The 20,901-nt window shown below is 39.3% G+C and overlaps 1 protein-coding gene across 2 annotated transcripts in view; it reads right to left on the bottom strand.

Moving 5' to 3' along the window:
* The window catches only part of LOC130913629 (ubiquitin-protein ligase E3B-like), a 33,960-nt gene extending 14,581 nt beyond the window's left edge, over positions 1-19,379 (bottom strand). The window contains exons 1-21 of one of the 2 annotated variants that reach the window (XM_057832391.1): positions 18,959-19,379; positions 18,703-18,871; positions 18,494-18,608; positions 14,640-14,699; positions 14,441-14,545; positions 14,266-14,362; positions 14,102-14,187; positions 7,383-7,465; positions 7,199-7,304; positions 7,008-7,128; positions 6,740-6,917; positions 4,593-4,759; positions 4,329-4,496; positions 4,082-4,253; positions 3,887-4,005; positions 2,706-2,835; positions 2,524-2,623; positions 663-782; positions 414-590; positions 228-338; positions 6-143 (exon numbers count right to left, since the gene is read on the bottom strand). In XM_057832391.1, the coding sequence (XP_057688374.1) occupies positions 6-143; positions 228-338; positions 414-590; positions 663-782; positions 2,524-2,623; positions 2,706-2,835; positions 3,887-4,005; positions 4,082-4,253; positions 4,329-4,496; positions 4,593-4,759; positions 6,740-6,917; positions 7,008-7,128; positions 7,199-7,304; positions 7,383-7,465; positions 14,102-14,187; positions 14,266-14,362; positions 14,441-14,545; positions 14,640-14,699; positions 18,494-18,608; positions 18,703-18,863 (2,514 nt within the window). In that variant the 5' untranslated portion in view covers positions 18,864-18,871; positions 18,959-19,379. The remainder of the gene's footprint in view (positions 1-5; positions 144-227; positions 339-413; positions 591-662; positions 783-2,523; positions 2,624-2,705; positions 2,836-3,886; positions 4,006-4,081; positions 4,254-4,328; positions 4,497-4,592; positions 4,760-6,739; positions 6,918-7,007; positions 7,129-7,198; positions 7,305-7,382; positions 7,466-14,101; positions 14,188-14,265; positions 14,363-14,440; positions 14,546-14,639; positions 14,700-18,493; positions 18,609-18,702; positions 18,872-18,958) is intronic. The other variant, XM_057832392.1, reaches the window with a different exon arrangement.
* Between the last annotated feature and the right edge of the window lie 1,522 nt (positions 19,380-20,901).

Below are 20,901 nucleotides of genomic sequence, written 5' to 3'. Positions count from 1 at the left end.
TAAACCTTGATGGATGTGAGGTTCTTGTAAAACTCAGAATCCAGCGATGGCAGCTCATCAATGGAGCTGTAGAAAGTGCTGTGATGATGACCCAAAACTTGACTTAGGAAAAAGGAGGCAAAAGGGACATCCACCACAATGCCCTATGAAAACAAGCACAAAAATATTCCTGATGTTCCAGCATGAGCACAAATTCTTGGGATAATTTCTCCAAAGGCTTCAAATACCTCATATATGGCTTTCCCCAACATCTTCCCCACAAACTCAAAAAGCTGCAAATGGTTCTCATGGATGTAGGAAGTAGGTGAAGGATAAAGCCTCTCATCTCCACTTGTGGTCTAAGAATACAAAACAAACACAGAATCAGCTTGACAACAAGAATGGATTATTTTCTTCACTCACGAATATGTTACCTTGAATAGGTTGAGAGCAGGGTTGAACACTTTTTTAATGATCTCTTCTAGAAACTCTTTAAAAACACCGTCTTGGTCGATACCGGCTTCATCCACTCCCAGGTCGTTCACAAACTTCACACGAATGACACCTTTTATGGAATTGACAGGTAGCCGGCGGAGCTGATCATAACCATCCTGACAGTGGAGACGGTCATTATTACGAAAAGCAATGTCATTTCCCATCATCCATCTGATTTGTGTTCGTACTTCTAACATGCGTGAACGGCGAATGGTTATATGGGTGACGTGTGGCGAGGCAGAGCTGGTTTCTATCAAGCCGAGACTCTCTTTTTCCTTGGTGACAATGTTCCGAAACAGCAGCACTCGCTGAAATGACAAGTCAGAAAAAACATTGTACAACTTCATAGAAACAAGGCTCCTGCATATGAAGGGGTGCCGAAACCGGTCTTCAAGGGCCGCTGTGGGTCCTGATTTTTGTTCATTCCGATCGAGCACATGCAGTGGGGCAAATAAATATTTAGTCGACCACCAATTGTGCAAGTTCTCCTACTTGAAAAGATTAGACAGGCCTGTAATTGTCAACATGGGTAAACCTCAACCATGAGAGACAGAATGTGGAAAAAAATTGTAAAATCACATTGCTTGATTTTTAAAGAATTTATTTCGAAATTAGAGTGGAAAATAAGTATTTGGTCACCTACAAACAAGCAAGATTTCTGGCCGTCAAAGAGGTTAACTTCTTCTAACGAGGTCTAACGAGGTTCCACTCGTTACCTGTATTAAGGGCACCTGTTTTAACTCATTATCGGTATAAAAGACACCTGTCCACAACCTCAGTCAGTCACACTCCAAACTCCACTATGGCCAAGACCAAAGAGCTGTCCAAGGACACCAGAGACAAAATTTTAGACCTGCACCAGGCTGGGAAGACTGAATCTGCAATAGGTAAAAAGCTTGGTGTAAAGAAATCAACTGTGGGAGCAATTATTAGAAAATGGAAGACATACAAAACCACTGATAATCTTCCTCCATCTGGGGCTCCATGCAAGATCTCATCCAGTGGCGTCAAAATGATAATAAGAACGGTGAGCAAAAATTCCAGAACCACAACGGGGGGAACGAGTGAATGACCTACAGGGAGCTGGGACCACAGTAACACAGGCTACTATCAGTAACACAATGCGCCGCCAGGGACTCAAATCCTGCACTGCCAGACGTGTCCAGGCCCGCCTGCGGTTCGCTAGACAGCATTTGGATGATCCAGAAGAGGACTGGGAGATGGTCAGATTAAACCAAAATAGAAGTTTTTGGTAGAAACACAGGTTCTCGTGTATGGAGGAGAAAGACTGCTGAATTGCATCCAAAGAACACCATACCCACTATGAAGCATGTGGGTGGAAACATCATGCTTTGGGGCTGTTTTTCTGCAAAGGGACCAGGATGACTGATCTGTGTAAAGGAAAGAATGAATGGGGCCATGTATCAAGATATTTTGAGCGAAAATCTCCTTCCATCAGCAAGGGCATTGAAGATGAGACGTGGCTGGGTCTTTCAGCATGACAATGATCCCAAACACACAGCCAGGGCAACAAAGGACTGGCTTCGTAAGAAGCATTTCAAGGTCCTGTAGTGGCCTAGCCAGTCTCCAGATCTCAACCCCATAGAAAATCTGTGTAGGGAGTTGAAAGTCCGTGTTGCCCAACGACAGCCCCAAAACATCACTGCTTTAGAGCAGATCTGCATGGACGAATGGGCCAAAATACCAGCAACAGTGTGTGAAAAGCTTGTGAAGAGTTACAGAAAACGTTTGGCCTCCGTTATTGCCAACAAAGGGTACATAAAAAAGTAATGAGATGAACATTTGGTATTGACCAAATACTTATTTTCCACCATGATTTGCAAATAAATTCTTTAAAAATCAAACAATGTGATTTTCTGTTTTTTTTCCACATTCTGTCTCTCATGGTTGAGGTTTACCCATGTTGACAATTACAGGCCTCTGTAATATTTTCAAGTGGGAGAACTTGCACAAATAGTGGTTGACTAAATACTTATTTGCCCCACTGTAAATGTATACAATAGCCATAAAAATGACATAGTAACTCACATTTTTATGAGGAATAACATGCGGGATGTATTGCAGTAACAGCTGGGCCCTTTTCTTGCCTTTCTCAAGCTCTTGGAACAACAAGCTTGGTTTTAAGTCCCTGAATGCAACAGGTGAAAGATTAGTTACAGTATTTCCTTAGAGGTTTTTGACATTGAGACACATTTAGAGTTTGTATTCACTTGCGTAACCAGTGGTCATCAAGGGTAAATCTTCTCCTGCAGTCTCGTTCATAAAGCACCATCAACCAGCCATGAACACTGTGGAACAACTCCAGTTTCTCCCCCTTGGCATTCTCTGTTAGGCACACAACTTTTTGATACATTATCGCAACAGCGGTTTAATATAACACTGAACGACAACTAGGCATGTGCTGGTTCCCGGCTTCAAGGTTTACCGTGGTATGAAAACGTCACGGTTTCAAACCCACAAAAATTTTCGTCGTACCGTAGTACGCAGCTATTTTTGATGTCCCAAAAAATGAAGCGAGAAATCCGTGGCTTAGAACGGCCATGCTCACCCCTCCAGTTGTTGCTTTGTCTTGCGTCACTACGCTGTAGAATAGACACAATGGCTGAAGGTGTTGAAACTACACCTGAGATTTTCCCCCCTCAAAAATAGACAAAGTCGCTAGTATGGGAGTACTTCGGCTACTGAAAAGAAACAGATGGCCGCGGCTTAGAAGAGGAAGGACAGCAGGACCTCCAACATGATTTCACATTTACGTGACCATCATCCGTCACTTTACACAAAATTTAAGGTAAGTAAACACCGTCATGATCGTTTCCCACCAGCTACGAGAATTCACTCCAGCTGGTTTAGTGTGTCTACCGATGGTAAAACTAATACTATAACGTAAGCTTGTTAACAAGGCAGATAACGTGGCTAGTTAGCACGCCAAGACATCTGTTCATGATAAAATTTTCATTATACAGCCTTTGGTGTTTTTTCTCGCTGGCAATTTTCTGTGGTGAGGGTGTGTGTGTGTGTGTGTGTGTGTGTGTGTGTGTGTGTGTGTGTGTGTGTGTGTGTGTGTGTGTGTGTGTAAATAATGATACGAATCATACACACGCGCTCTGTCTCTTGCTGTCGCTCTCCATTAATATTAAACTAATTACTATTAGTAGTAGTACATGTTTTACATGAAATCAATTTGATCACATTTGCAAATATGTTGTGAAAATTTTTTTTAAATCTGTTCAATGGGGGGAACAAAATTTGAACCCAAAAATAAGCATTTTAGAGCTGTAATTGTGATACTGTGAAACAGAGGTATTTTTGCTTAAAGTTATCATACCATCAAAATCTCCAGCACATGCCTAACGACAACATTCTTATATCACTGCTAAGCCCAAAAACTGACCTAGAATACCATCCCATATCATTTTGTACACAAATGTGTTAAGAAATGAAGAGATAGTGATGAGCTCCTCTATCTTGAAGGAGGTTTGTTCTTCATAGACTTCAATGTCATCCAGGATTCTAAAACACATCAAAAACAATTTATGAACATCTCCAATTCAAAGCCACCCATATTCAAGAAAGCAACCAAAATTACGTGATGAGGTGACGCGAACAATCGCAGAAGAGCATGAGCATGGCGAGAAGCTGTTTGGACTCCTCTGTATCATTGTTGAGACACTCCATGAAAAGTTTGAGGCCTCCCTGTGGACCAAGCTCGCAAATAAAAGCCCACAATTTGGGCAAAAGGTCATCGAGGTGCGTCAGTCCTGCAAACAGGTTACACAATACGATAACTGTGCCTCAAAACATTTTAAACTAATAGTTCCTGGCTGTGTACTAACCAGTGAGAATCTGAAGGCGTATTTGCGTCAATGTGGATAGAGCAGTCTGGTAAAGCACGCAAATGCTGCACACCTTCTGAACTTCAGCAGAGTCCACTCTCTTCCCTCCAACCGGCTTCAAAATGTTTCGTACCGAGGCAGACTTTTGAAACGCTCGCTTAAAGAGGCCTATCAGAAGACGACAGCAATTGATTCTTGCGTGCATTATCTTTACTGGCAAAACAGCCATTAAACAACACACACAGATTTGGATTCACAACCCACTTTTAACTGGCAGGTTATTTTGCGACGTGCTAGGTTGTGCAGGTAAAGGAGTGGGCTCTTGACTTTCTAGCTTCTTCGAGAGGACGTCATTGAAGAGAGTCCGGATGACAGGCACACCCCACAGATACTGCAGCTGCTTGATGACCAGCGGCATTGATTCGTTAAGACTAAAAAATTAAATATAATTTATGACATTTAGAGGAAAGTCAGACACATACACTCAATGGGTACAACGATTGGTATAACTGCTAATCGAATAGAATACTTTACATGTAGAGAAAATGCCATTACTGGTAGTTCCCGGATTACGACATATCAAGACTTACGTGATTTCGACTTTACGACGCTGGAGTCTCGTCGGCCTTTTTTTTTTTTTTTTTTTTTTTTTCTTTTTTGCGTAAGCAGTACCTCATTGTACTTCATTGTTTATTATTTTTTTTACTTTACTTTATGAAAATGGCGTGTTCTGTCCTCACTAAACGTGAAGTTGATCAGCTTTACAGACAGCAAACAAGACAGTTGTACTTTTTGAAGCTTTTACTTCCCTCACTTTTAAAAATTTGTAAAGCTGTACCACACATATGTACACTTATGTTCAAGACGACACACATTTTAACAATAAAACGCTTGACACATAACAATTGGTGTTCAAAGGTCCATCTCGTCTGATCAATATGCAAATTTAGAAGATTAAATTAGCCTAATTTGCCTAACAAAAGTCCGCTATCTTTGATTGATTGAACACGTTTATTTTGAATACTTAATACATAGGTACCAATCGGTGACAATAATGAAAAAAAAGAAAAACAAAATTTGAGTATTCGAAAAGGAGTGAGAAGAAGTAAAAACCTATTTACTCCCACCCCTTGTCCTTAAGTCCTGACATATCAGTTCCATTCCTTACATTTAAATATATACATTCTTGTTTAACACATATACAATCTCACCATATAACCCTGCATATTATCCATACACAAATGTTGCAAAAGCCTAGTCCATTAATCAGCCCAGAAAACATAAATAAATGAATAAATGACCGCAATGTCCCATATCCCCATAACCACAACACCCTAGTTGTTATCCATATCTCCCTCATCCTTATATTTTTTGAAAATCATATCTTTATACAGTTTCTTAAATTGTCCAATATTTATACATTGTTTTTAAATCCACACGAAATTTCTTCAGTTGTCTCACCCCACATACTGATATGCAAAAACTTTTCCTTGTCGTCCGAAATCTGGGTTTTTTGAAGTCCCAATATCCCCGTAAATTGTAACTTTTTTCGTAGTTTGTAAACAACTGCTGAATATTCTGAGGTAATAAATTTCTTATAACTTTGAACATTATTTGTGCTATTTGGTATTGTACGATATCCGAAAGCTTGAGCAATTTTGACTTATGAAAGAGTGTGTTTGTATGATTTTGATATCCAGCTTTTTGTATGATCCGTAATGCCCTTTTCTGCAGTACATTTACTGAATATAGCGAGGTTTTGTAATTGTTGCCCCATACTTCGGCACTGTATTGCCGAAGTATGGGGCAATAATTACAAAACCTCGCTATATTCATAAATGCTACAAATGCTAACGTATTTACAATTCTAATAGCAAATCCCTCACACGTAACTCCACAGACTGTAGCTCTAAACTTAATTACAAAATCATACACAAATATACAGTATTAGCTGAAACAACTTGCAGGCTTACATTTGCCAAATCAGAGCGCAGCTATCCTTTATCCATATGAGACGTCTGAGTGCTCCTCTGTGGAAGCATTATTGAACGACAGTCCAGTCAGAACCAACGCTGTCACTAGAGGGCAGTGTATCCTCCACCATTAAACAACATGCCATCCTTTCGGACTTTTAGGATAGTTATTTCGAAATTTTAAAGGCTTAACTCCGCGTAAATCGAGTCGTAACACGGGGACTATCTGTAAATCTAAATGAATGAATTTTTTTTTTTCTAACTTGGCTCAAAATTCATAGTCAATGTGTAAAGTTTGGAACACTAAAATGAAAAGTGTTGCAGTTTATTCTGTTTCCTTTTGATTTTTAAAAATGTGTAAAAATAAATAAATAAATAAAATCCAAATAAAGGGGAAAAAAAGACAAATGACCTACCTAGAACGTCTCTATTACTCACCCATAATCTACAGTTTGGGAGAACCAGCCCAAAACTGGATGCCAGTGAGTAAGGTTAGACTTCTTTTGAGACACATATCTCTGACAATAGGCTAACATGTCAGTCAGGTCCTTCACAAAGCGATTGGTCTCCTCTTCTATGATCCGCTCATTGAGGAAACCCAGGTGAATCAGGTTGCCTGAATTAACACAGGGTAAATGAATATAATCATTTTCTTCCCAGTAAAGCATGAGGTATATATCGAAGCACAATGTTTCAAATACTGTACCAAGCAAGCAGAGTGTGTGGCTTCCCTCAAGACACACACAGATATCGGAACACTGCTCCTCACGACTGAGAAACACGATAAACTTCTTTAAAAGGCCATGTGTCTGAATTGAAGTAACACACTGCAGCAAGAGAGGCAACATTAGAAGCAGCAACTTTAAGCATGTTAATTATTCATTGCTAGCTTCGTACCTCTGGAGTGAGCGTACATAGGTGGGACGTAACAGCTGGAACTGACATGATGTGAATGAGGAATGATCTGAGCAGGTTTTCTGAGTAGTGAGCAGCGACGACTGGTCTGATGCATTTAACAAAAGTAGAATGGAATAATCTATCAATCTGTCACTCCTTCAAACAGTAATTTGAACCTCCCCACCTTAGTGACAATGTAAAGATAGCTGTTAAAGTGCCTTTAGAGAGAGCTGGTTTCGAACGAGCCAGGCCACTGGTCAGCAAGATCTGAGAACGAGAGGAAAACCAGCACATGCTAAAGTGAAAACCTATGTGTGACATATGTTGATTTGCTGACACTTAATAATTATAAAACTACATTGGTTGATTTGCAGTATTTGTCTACATTTTGTATAGGGCGGAAAACACTCAGGTGACTTGAAGTTCCGATCTGAGACCCCCAATTTGGCTAAATTTCTAAATTGTCCTATATGCATGTGTGATACAGGGCATTTAAAAAAATGTAAACAGCAAAACCCTATCTGGAGTTGAGAGCACGCGAGAGCGTAATTAAAGACGCCATGATTTTAATGAGATATCGCGTACTTACCTCTTTTCGATCCAAAAATGTATCACCGAGTGTCAAGACACAGCTGTGAATGGCCACAGCTGGATTTTTGGTGAATTTTATGGGTGAAACATGGTAATATAGTAAGGGTCGCGATGCAGAAATCGCAGACATAAAGGAGTAATTGAGATTTCATTTTCATGTATTTACCCTTTTAAACGTTTTTTTTTTTCAATTTTTCTTTGTTTGGATCGATTATTTATCATCTAAAATATTGGGGAAAATGCGACGGTAATGAAAAAAATACAATTAAGCGATAGTTATGAGGTAGATATCTGACTTTTTTCCAGACGCCAATTTTTTCATTGTGATATAATTTGTTTAAGTTTAAAATATGCGCGCGAATAATTTTTTAAAGTCGTTTTTTAACTGAATATTACACATCAATTAATGATGCTAAGCTAAAAATGACAGACATTTCGAATAATAAATATGATTACTTGCCTTCTTTTTATGGCTAGGTTGAAACAAAAGCGGTTGCGCGACGTCTGTAAATGGGGGTTTCCAGGGTAAAACGGACAAATTAAAAATAGTTTGGGGGCTTATTGCGCCATGAATCTGCTATGGCAGCATATGTACAGTGGGGCAAATAAGTATTTAGTCAACCACTAATTGTGCAAGTTCTCCCACTTGAAAATATTACAGAGGCCTGTAATTGTCATCATGGGTAAACCTCAACCATGTGAGACAGAATATGTAAAAGAAAAACAGAAAATCACATTGTTTGATTTTTAAAGAATTTATTTACAAATCATGGTGGGAAATAAGTATTTGGTCAATACCAAAAATTGATCTCAATACTTTGTTATGTACCCTTTGTTGGCAATAACGGAGGCCAAACGTTTTTTTGTAACTCTTCACAAGCTTTTCACACACTGTTACTGGTATTTTGGCCCATTCCTCCATGCAGATCTCCTCTAGAGCAGTTTTGGGGCTGTCGTTGGGCAACACGGACTTTCAACTCCCTCCTCACCCGGTGGCATCAATATGATAACAAGAACAGTGAGCAAAAATCCCAGAACCACACGGGGGGAACGAGTGAATGACCTACAGAGAGCTGGGACCACAGTAACAAAGGCTACTATCAGTAACACAATGCGCCACCAGGGACTCAAATCCTGCACTGCCAGACATGTCCCCCTGCTGAAGAAAGTACACGTCCAGGCCCGTCTGCGGTTCGATAGAGAGCATTTGGATGACCCAAAAGAGGACTGGGAGAATATGTTATGGTCAGATGAAAACAAAATACAACTTTTTGGTAGAAACACAGGTTCTCGTGTTTGGAGGAGAAAGAATACTGAATTGCACCATGCCCACTGGGAAGCATGGGGGTGGAAACATCATGCTTTGGGGCTGTTTTTCTGCAAAGGAAAGAATGAATTGGGCCATGTATCGAGAGATTTTAAGTGAAAATCTCCTTCCATCAGCAAGGGCATTGAAGATGAGACGTGGCTGGGTATTTCAGCATGACAATGATCCCAAACACACAGCGAGGGCAACAAAGAAGTGGCTTCGTACGAAGCATTTCAAGGTCCTGGAGTGGCCTAGCCAGTCTCCAGATCTCAACCCCATAGAAAATCTGTGGAGGGAGTTGAAAGTCTGTGTTGCCCAACGACAGCCCCAAAACATAACTGCTCTGGAGGACATCTGCATGGAGGAATGGGCCAAAATACCAGCAACAGTGTGTGAAAAGTTTGTGAAGGGTTACAGAAAACGTTTGGCCTCCGTTATTGCCAACAAAGGGTACATAACAAAGTATTGAGATGAACTTTTGGTATAGACCAAATACTTATTTTCCACCATGATTTGCAAATAAATTCTTTAAAAATCAAACAATGTGATTTTCTGTTTTTTTCCCCCCACATTCTGTCTCTCATGGTTGAGGTTTACCCATGTTGACAATTACAGGCCTCTCTAATATTTTCAAGTGGGAGAACTTGCACAATTAGTGGCTGACTAAAGACTTATTTGCCCCACTGTCCATATTGTTCTATCAAACACAATAGTTCGTTTGGCTTAAAATACAGCAGTTTATTTTAAAGGGGTGCAGAAACTGTTTTCAGCCTTGTCTGTGTTTTCTGCCATAGACAAAAGCAGGGGTGCTGGAAGTCACACACAGCACGGGGTGCTGAGGGGTGTTTTTCCCATCCAAAAACAGCCGTTTCGGTCCAAATTTGTCAAATTTGTGCTTTAAGATGGGGCTGTTTACTAACGCCGGCGAGTCTATCATTTAGCATATAGGTGTTTATACATGAGCTAATACTGCTGTGTCTGTCATTTCGCATCTAGTTCTATATACATGTGATATCAAGCATTATACCATAGCATCATGTGGGGGTAGTTTGTAGGCTATCGGCTACAGTCAGGTATTATTGGAGCCACCTAGAATCGCGTTTGCAACCGCGACACAACTTCCTTCCCTCCTCCCCACTCCTGCTCTGCTCTCTCATCTCCGTGAGTCCGTGTCTCTGACTTTTCTCGCGTCATTCAACCAACGTAGTAACGCACAACGTCAGTAACGGTAACGGTGTTGCCAACATGAGAAAAGTAATTAATTAGATTACTCACTACTGAAAAAAAATAACGTCAGTAACACCGTTATTCTCTAACGCCGTTATTAACAACACTGGGTGTGTGCGTATGTGTAAATAATGATACGAGTCATACACACGCGCTATCTCTTGCTCTCGCTCTCCATTAATATTCAAATAATTAATAGTTGTAGTGGTATGTGTTCCACATAAACTTTTGATCATATGTGTTATGTCTAATTCTATATTACTAATGGTTCTTGTTCTAATGTTGAGCAACTTGAGCTGTGGCTGTGGGTTTAGTCAATACTTTCTATTTATTTCAATTTTATTCAAAATATTTCAGTTTTTTTTTTGGTGTTATTTTAACGTGTTCATGTTGATGTTCCAATTTAAATAAACAAAAAAAAATCCTGTTTTTTTTTAACCCATACATGCCAAAATAACACATTGTAGAGCTATAACTGCAATACCGCGAAACCACGGTATTTCTGCTTAAGGTTATCATGCCGTCAAAATCTCATATCGGCATATGCCTATTCTCTAATTTCTCTACGGCCTAAATCTGTAGTAGAGCATGGCGGTAAACCGAAAATTTACTGTTTCTGAAATTCTTCATGATGACCGACGTAATTTTGACCATGTCGTTAAATTCGGTAATTTAATAAAACAAGAAAATATAGTCTTTTCATCCCGCTTTGACTCTGTGTTGTTCGGCTATGTTCATTCCCCTTTAAGAAAGCAGTCAGTGTGCTTACGTATGGAGTCACCTGGTTATCAGGAAGCCAACCAAACAGAAGCCTGGTAAGCTAAAGCTAGCGGCTAACGCTACAAGCAAACGTGATGGAGTGTGGCTTAAGGGAAGTTCGCCAAACTTCCACCCGACATTAAGTAGACTCTTGGCGGCATCCAGACGGGCTTTCACCCGCCTTCCTCCTTTATTTTCAAAATTTCCAGAGAGGGTGCTTTCAGTGCTTTCTACTGGTAGCCAGGCCACAGGCTAACACTAGCGGTTAACGCTACAAATGAACGTGATGGGAGTCGGATAACGGCTCTAACCTTGTCGAAACGGCTGAACTTAATGAGTGGATTGGGCACAAACTGCATCTAGCAATTAGTATGTCGCGTTATTTTGTATCTCTGTCTGTGTCTGATTTCTCTGATAGCTTTTGTGATGGTAAAGCATTCAGCATAAAGTACAAACCAACAGTGAACATTGTGATATGACCGTTTAATGGCCCCAGCTATTTTTCTGTATGTGCTTAATTCTGTGTCATTACTGCCATCGTAAAATCTTAAATGTTTCATTTGCAGAAGATCAATATAGCTATAGTGTGTGTGTGTGTGTGTGGGGGGGGTCGCGTGTGCTTGCATGTATTAAAAAAATGCACTGGGGGGAAAAAAAAAAAACATAAAACCTTGAAGTAAACAGTTGTGTTGAGTAATTATGTCACAGCAGCCATTAACAATAAGTTGTCTTTTTGAAATGTACTGTTCAAGCTCTAAGTCATTTGTGTTACAATGACATGTTTGCACAGGCATATTGATTTTGAAGCCATACAAGCTGTTATAAATGTTCATACTTGAATTCTTATTGTTTACAAAAAATATATATATATACTTAATGTTCAGACTGTGTGTACAATTGTTAAATATATTAAATAGAAAGCTGGTAAATAAATCGACAAGAAACGGTTAATGTGTATTTCATGCATTGACTCAGATTTTCTAATTATATAACAGTCCGCTTGGGCGAATTTATCATCATTTATCGTTATCCAGGTAAAGCTGCTCAATTTACCGTAATGCGTGCTTAAGGCCATATCGCCCAGCCCTAATCTGTAGCTAAATTTTCCTCGCTTGGCACTCATCATTTTTGTAAAGAAAATAATCATTGGTTTTTGCACTATGTTAAATGCCTCCTCTGTCGACAGTTGACTTTTCTGTTCCAAAAGTGCCTTATCCAACGTGACCTGGTGGCAAGCAAAGTGTGAAGTGGTGAAAAGGTTATTAACAGAAAAACGTTTTTCACCATATATATGTAATCCTCAAAGATAAATACGCTATTGTTTCAATTTTTTTTTTATATACAGAATTATTTTTAACCCCGAAAAAGGAAAGTATCCAAAACACTTTTTTTCTTTCCAACACCAGGGGGTGCTGCAACACCCCACTTCCCGCGCCACTGGACAAAAGACGCAGTCGACAGTTTTTATATAAGAACAGCAGACGAAATAGTGATGCGACTAGGCCTGTGGCGATAACAAATTTTGGTGTGCGATAATTATTCTCATAAGTTATTGCGATATACGATACTATTGTGCCCCCCCCCCAATTTTTAAAAAGCAATTTACAATAACACAGTGAGAATACAGTACATCAAGTACACCCATTTAAACGCGATATTTACGCCGGAGCACTGACGCGGCTGGTATACGTTGAACAATAGGATATAGACCCTACCCACGTGACGTCACAACTCCGCTCTCCTGAATGGTACTGCCAAATTGTCCGTCAAAACATGGTGTTAACCTGTTACGGCTACGTACATTCCTCCTATTTACGGCGTGTTTTTCTGCTCCTTAACATTAATAATCAAAATGGTGAAGGCGTGTGTGGCTGTTGGTTGCACTAACAGAGAAGATGGAAGGAGAGACTTGAAGTTTTACCGTATTCCGAGGGATCCAAAGAGGAGAGCGAAATGGACGGCTGCAATTCGACGTGAAAACTGGGCGCCAAAAAATCACCACAGACTATGTAGTAGTCATTTTATATCCGGTAAGATGCATTTAAGATATACTTAGAGGGTTTTGGGCTGACAAATAACCACAATTAAGATCATTGCTAGGCTAATCGCCGACAACATACACGTATGTATGTAGTGAGAGTGCTATCGCTAAACCATATAAACATTGAAAGCCTTAACTCCATTGACAAACGACATGAAATACATTAGACTTGACAGTGGATGTTAGCAATAACAAAAGATTTTGAATTGAAAATTTCGTAACTCACCTTTCCAAGCACAAGATAGATTCCTGCCGAATTTTCGTGGACGAGGACCTGTTTCACCCAACCAGCAACGAAGTATTTATAAGCCTCCAAGCTCTTGAAGTTTTTCAAATTTTCGTGAGAATAGGCTGATTTTGTGTGGACAAGATAATTGTAAATATCAGCGTAGCAGATGTCAGGCAGACAGGGCGAAGATAGTGGGTCGGAAAACATCAATTTGGGCATCAAATATGGATCAGGCGACTGTATAGAACGAAGCTTTTCCACATCACGCCTTTTATGCAACACATCCAGTGAGTTTACGGCATCAGAAAGCACCGGGTCTTCCATGAAATGCATTTTAAATTCCTCGATCAATTGAAACCAATGCTAATACAGAGACAAAATGACGGACAAGTGGGCGGAACCATACAGCGAGCACGTGGTTTTGTGACGTCGGTGGGTAGGGTCTATAATGGGATCGATTGCCTCCGGCGCTAGTTTTTGCCGGACCTGGAACGAAGATGCATTTTGCGCAGTTGGTAACGAGGAATCCTAACTTTTAATGGCACGTCTGCCGCACGCGCACGTGAGGCGATAAATCGCAGCGGAAAAATTACCACCTTCTTTTTTATTTATCGTGCGATAAATGGAATTATTGCATATTGCGACAGGCTTAGATACGACTTTTAGTATTTTGGTAATTTTGCAACTTTTAGGATACAAAAAAATTATTTCAAGTTTTGTGCAGCTGTCCAAAATGATCTTGCCAACCTGTAGTGTTGAATAGAATCCCTTTTGATTGAGATAACCCATGATATTCTCACAGATTCTTGTCAAAGCAGGTCGGAGCGCTTCTCCTAAAAAAAGAAGGGGAACAATATATGTTATGCGCAACAATATCAAATGAATTAACACACTTGTGGTTTTAAACCTACCCTTCCCCCTGACAATCCGCCATGTTGATGTGTCTGTAAATGTGACCAGCATGGTAAGGTACAACGTGACCAATTTATTATCCTGCAGTATATCAGGCTGGAAATCAAAAACAAATTCATCATGTGACCAAACACCTTGAATATTGTGCTTACTGATCTTCGAGCCTTAACTAACCTTGAGGTTTTTCAATAGTTGACAGCAGGTCCATAGCACATCTTTAATCTGTTTCAACCAAGGGATTGTGAGATCTTTGGACAGTGCCAAAGATACATACCAGACCTGAGAGCCAAGTGTGAAGGTAAAAAAAAAAAAATCAATATGACATAACTCACACATGAAGTAGTTTTAAAGAAATGAACATAGAAACACTCACTTTAGGCTCATTTTCAACTTCCATGCTGGCAAGAATAGCCCTACACAGCTGTTCAAACCTCTGCCAAAAAATAGTAAAGATTAAAAAATCTCCCAAAACAATTATGCAACCAGTAAAGGTGCAACAATTAATCATTTAATCGACAACTAATCTATTCGCAAATTAAGAATCAACTGTTTTGATAAACATTTAATTGTTTGGAACATTCTTCACCTTAAACTTGTCTAAATTATTGAAATTATATATGGCGGAAAACACAGACAAGACTGAAAAAGCAGTTTCTGCTCTTGCACTCCTCTTTAAAAGAAACTGCAGTATTTTAAGCCAAAACAACTGTTGTGTTTGATAGAACAATATGTCTATATGCTGCCATAGCAGATTCATGGCGCATTAAGCCCCCAAACTATTTTTAATTTGTCCGTTTTACCCTGAAAACCCCCGTTTACAGACGTTGCACAACCGCTTTTGTTTCAACCTAGCCATAAAAAGAAGGTAAGTATTTGTATTTATTATTCAAAATGTCATTTTTAGCTTAGAATCATTCATTGATGTGTAATATTTAGTTTAAAAAAAGAAAACGACTTTTTAAAATTATTCACTCGCATATTTTAAACTTTTGAACAAATTACGTCACAATGAAAAATTTGGCGTCTGTAAAAAAGTCACGGATATCTACCTCATTACTATCGCTAAATTGTATTTCTTTTGTTACTGTCGCATTTTCCCTAATATTTTAGATAAATAATCGATCCAAACAAAGAAAATTTGAAAATTAACGTTTAAAAGGGTAACTATATGAAAAAGAAAATCTCAACCACTGCTTGTTGTCTGCGATTTCGGCATCGCGACGCTTGTTATATCACCATGTTTCACCCATAAAATCACCCAAAAATCCGGTTGTGGCCATTCACACCTGTGTCTTGACACTCGGTAAAAGGTAAGTAGGCGATAATATCTCGTTAAAATCGTGGCGTCTTTAATTCTGCTCTCGCGTGCTCTCGCCTCCAGTTAGAGTTTTGGTGTTTAAATTTATTTATTTATTTATTTTTAAATATCCTCCTGTTCAAAAATTTTCTTCCCCCCCAAAAAATTGAGATTTTAAGCTTTCCAATGATGTATCACAAGTGCAAATCAGACAATTTTAAAATTTGGACAAATTGGGGGTCTCTGAGCGGAACTTCAAGTCACCTAAGCGTTTTCCGCCATATACAACTTCTCAGATGTATATATCAGATTTCTTCATTATATTTTTGTTATGTCAAAGTAAGACATGAACAAAAATCTGCTTTTACTTTGGAAAACAACAATTCCTATTTTTATCAATTTTCGGACTCTTAACAATCTAAACTAGCTTCTTAATAAGGCTGCAACAAGTAAATCGATTAGTACATTATTTGCCAACAAATTTAATAATCGAAACCGGCAGCTATGAGCAGTCCCATTTGGGTCCTTGTTTGTGTGAAAGGTGCGCGCTAAGGATGCAACAATACTCGGTTTTATATTGAACCGTTCGATGCGCCCTCTTTGATTCAATACGCAAAAACATTTGATCCAAAATAATTATAAGCTCCCAAAATGTATTTTCCGAATTTATTTTTGTCGTCTTGCTCGCGAAAATGTCCAGCGCACCTTTGCATTGAAAAAACAAACTCTGTCGCTAGCCGCCCCCCTTCCCCTCACTGCATGGAAGGTGTGGCGCATGAGGATCATTTCTTGTGAGGAAAGACAGAAACTTAAGGAGGCGGCTTGCCGGCTTCAAAATTATACAGATCCGTTGTTTGGCAGCATTTTGGGTGAGCTGATATGCATTTCCCACTCTTATATATCAAACAAAGACTGTCTTTACGGATAAGTACAACAAAGTCCGCCAATATATTGTTGCCGACTTGGCTGCTATGAATAACCTTGCTTTGACAAGGAGTCTTGATCTTCCCACCGCCATTGTTTACAATGCCGATATTTGGATCTGATCGGACGGCGATATGGGCAAAAAAAATTCGCATCGATATCGGATCGGAATACGGAAAAATTCCGATCTAGACTTCCGATCCAGTTTTTCAAGTCCGGTCCGGGTTTTCCAGCACACAGATTTCCATAATCCATTCCAGTGTTTGCTTCGGTTTCCCTAAAAACCGGTCCGCATTTTACGGCACACCTTCAACACACTACATTTACATTACCGTCTCCCAATTTACCGAGACTTTATCGGTAAAAATGTCAGCTGTGTGGGATCATTTCACCTTAAAGGACGACAAAGACGAAGAGGGAGAGTGCAACATATGCCACAATATAGTCAAGCGTAGTGGTAAAACTAAGACGTTTTAATACAACCAACCTAATCAAGCACTTAGCGAAATACCACCACAAACAATATGAGGAGTATGTTAAGAAAACCGAAGACAAAAAGAAAGGTCCTACACAACTAACACTGCCAGAAACTTTTGCTATGCTTGACAAACTGGCACTCGACAGTCCCAAAGCCCAGGGAAAAACAAGAGTCATTGCCGAAGAATTCATTCTGGATGACGAGCCATTATCTCTCGTGAGTAAAGACGCACCATCCAACACTTAGAACCACGCCCAACATGCCCAGCCGTCATTACATACTTGAGCGATTCGGTCGTGGAAGATTCGAGAAACACAAACATCCAAATTCCGATTATTGAAATATGTCAAGTAAAGCGGGACTAATACACAGCGCGGTCTTCGGGACGCAATGAGAAATTGACCGCATTGCGTCCCGAAAGTAAACATAATGCTTGTCATAGACCTGGGTAATGCCAATGCTCAACTCACAGCTTTAGCTCAACTGATGCCGCTGGATAAAAAACACAAGAATACCTGACTGCTGCTGACAGCCGCTACAAACTACGTCAACATCGTTTTGCTGAAGCTAATAGATATCATATGCATATAGAACTTGATGCTACACGACAGACTCGACTGCGTTAGCAACATTGAAGTATTGAAAACCAGATGCGTTAGTAAACAGCCGCCATCTTAAAGCAGAAAACTTCCCTAGTAGGCTGTTGTGAACCTTCCAAGCGAACCTAATTAACTTTTTATCGAAAATACTCCTAAATCGGCAAAATCTTGACTTGAATCTATATTCAAAACAGTTTTAAAACTTTCACATGTCGAAAGTAGACAGAAGGGAAATTATGGAATAACGGGAGCAATTTTAACAACTTTAACAGTTGATTCGCAAAATTAAATGAATTGAATGTAGTTTAAAGCTGCTGATACAGAATGGGGACTTGAGAATTTTATTTACCGTTTTAAAATGTTAACTTGATACTGAAATAGTCCTTTATTTTAACCTGAGAGGCTTTTTACACAATTTTTGTAACTAATGCACGAAACATAAAAAGTATCTAATAGCTTGGGGGATTTGTGGGATTTTCCACTGAGGTTGTTGGTGTGTTTTGCTTTTTTAAGACAGTTTACAATATTATTTGCACGTTTTACTGACTGACTATGCCATTTCTGTTTGTTATTTATAATGTTTTGTGTTTGTCACTGAATAAACAGGTCAATTTCTTGTTACCAACCGTTGTCTGTTATTCAAACTCACCTAATTCAGCTGGCTAGTTGTTATCAAGAGTACTAAAACCTTTTTCAACATGAGTCTGACAACTAAGTAAGGAGGCTAAATAACTTTAAACTTTAACACATGCTCAGATAGGTCGCTATCGGCCAGTATCGGTAACGGATCGGAAGTGCAAAAACCTCGATCGGGGCATCCCTATTCTAGAATGCAAAGTAACACGATATAACACCATTTCGTTATTTTGCCACACCCCTAACCCAACTGTTCCAAACCTGACTGGTCAATGTTTGTTGGTTTAACTCACCACTTTATCCTCTGAATGGAAAATGAATAGTAATTTACGAGCAATTTTAAAAATTGAAAGTGCATTTCTTTTTGATGTTGCAGCAGAAGACTGAAAATAGTCATCAACATCTTTCCTGTAGAAACAAACAAAAAATACAAATATGATTTTATTGTAAGATATATCCTGGAGAAGTGTTTGTTTTACAATTAAGACAAAATAAGTATAACCTTATTTGCTTCTGGAGTCTGCAGCGACATAGAAATCGTCTGACCAGGGCTTGGATGAGGATTGCTGCTCTCTCCTTCTCCTTCTGACCTTTCCTCTCCTCTCTAGCCTGCCTGGCTTTATCCAGGAATTCAGACTTGGAGCTTTGAGGAGCACTAAACATCGTGCACCCTGAGAAATAGGACGTTCATCTCTTGACAAAATTGTTTATCACATCACAATGAAACGTTGTCTATGTTATCTTCTCACAGTACTTACCTGCGCTGCTCAAGTTCTCTTGTTAAGATGTTATCTGGGCCTGAAGGCTCATCTGGTGCTATAACACCACAGTCATGTCGCCGTTTTGGGGTCTCAGAGCAGCAGTAAAAGCTGTTAACAATGTTGACTAACTCGTCATCTCTGGATAAACGAGCGACACATTGATAACCGAGCTGATACAGTTAGCATCCACGGCTACTTCGAGGCAAATCTGCATGAATATCGTCTCGCAGTCGAGTCTCTCACATGGTTTTGTTCATATTTTCCATCAATTCAAGATTAAGGATAATCCTTTTCGGTTGACAGTGTCAGAAACAAGAAGTGAATATCATTTTAAGATGTAAACAATGAGAGGCAAATTGAAGCCGACCTGAAACATTAATCTGAAGGTGTCGCATTGAAATGCTTCCGGGTAGCATTACTTCTCCACAGTGTAAACGACACTGACTATATAATTTTACTTGCATCATAAATATGGAGGTATATTTGTACGGAAGCGTATTGCATTCACTTGGAAAAAAAAAATGGGGGGCAGGTTTTTGTATAAAATTTTTTTCAAACGTCCGTTTTTCTGAGTGATTTATTTTGGAGGTCGTTTTTTAATTATTTTTTTTCCCCTAACATCGTTTTTCTAAATAATTTATTTTTAGGGCCCGAGCACTAGGCGTTCGAAGGCACTATTGTAATGCAAAGGATTATTATTATTATTATTTATTTTTCATTTATTTTTCTCGTCAAATGAAACTGGCCAATTTGGAGGCCTGAACATGCTTAAAAACTCACCAAAATTTTCACATACGTGCGGCAAAATTTAAATTTCGATAATTTTGCAACGTTGCAAAAAAAAAAAAATGCAACAAAATGGCTCAGTGGCGCCCCCTTGAAATTTTAAAATTGGCCTACAACATTAGGGTTTTTCAGCATAGAGTGATGAAATTTGGGGAGTCTATACCTTGTCCAAAACTGCTCCAAAAAAGCATTGGCACCCATATTCCAAACCCAACAGGAAATCGGTAATTTTGGATCGAATGTGAATTTTTTATCGATTTACAGGGTGCACATTTTAGACCGTTTCGTTGAGGGAGTTAGCTGGATCATCTTCAAAATTGGTGAGACTGTTCAGAAGACATATGAGATCTCAAGTTTTCAAAATGGTGCGTTTTAATTCATGTGTCTGACCTGGGCGCAGTGCGCCAAAGTCGCCATTTTTTAGGGCAAAACGACAAATTCAGTAAATGACTAATAACTCCATGATACAAGGTTCAATCATTTTCATATCTGGCATGTATGTGAAGTATCTCAGCCTGAACACGACTGCATTGAAATATTCCCCATTAGGTCTGGCGCCCCACGCTGGGGACAGGAAATGCCCTTTTTTACTAGACAGGCTCATCCTCCAAGGGTAAAAAAATCAATTGACCTTAAACCTACATCAGGGGAGTCATAAGACATGTGTTCAGGTGCCTGATGAAAAAAATTGAGGTTTCGTTGAAGCGGAGGGTTTCAAACAGGACACTAGCCATTTGTCTCACCAAAAGTTTTAACCATTCATAACTTGGCAGATATACAACATACAGTGCCCTCCATAATTATTGGCACCCCTGAAAAAGATGTGTTTTTTAGCTTATAATATATATATTTTTTAATTCAAATAATATGGGACCTTAATGGAAAAAAAGAGACAAATCCAACCTTCAATACAAGTGCATTCATTCAGTGGGGAAAAAAATCCCACATAAAGAAAAAAATATTTGACATCAAATAATGTGTGTCACAATTATTAGCACCCCTGGTGTTAATACTTTGTACAACCCCCTTTTGCCAACAAAACAAGATCTGGGGACTGAGATGGCCATGGGAGGAGCTTGATTTTGTGTCTGGTGAACCATTTCTGTGTAGATTTGGCCATATGTTTAGGGTCATTGTCTTGCTGAAAGACCCAG

The sequence above is a fragment of the Corythoichthys intestinalis genome, chromosome 3, assembly GCF_030265065.1.
Source record: "Corythoichthys intestinalis isolate RoL2023-P3 chromosome 3, ASM3026506v1, whole genome shotgun sequence".
In the NCBI taxonomy this organism is placed as follows: domain Eukaryota; kingdom Metazoa; phylum Chordata; class Actinopteri; order Syngnathiformes; family Syngnathidae; genus Corythoichthys; species Corythoichthys intestinalis.
This window is presented reverse-complemented; position numbering and strand designations above follow the sequence as displayed.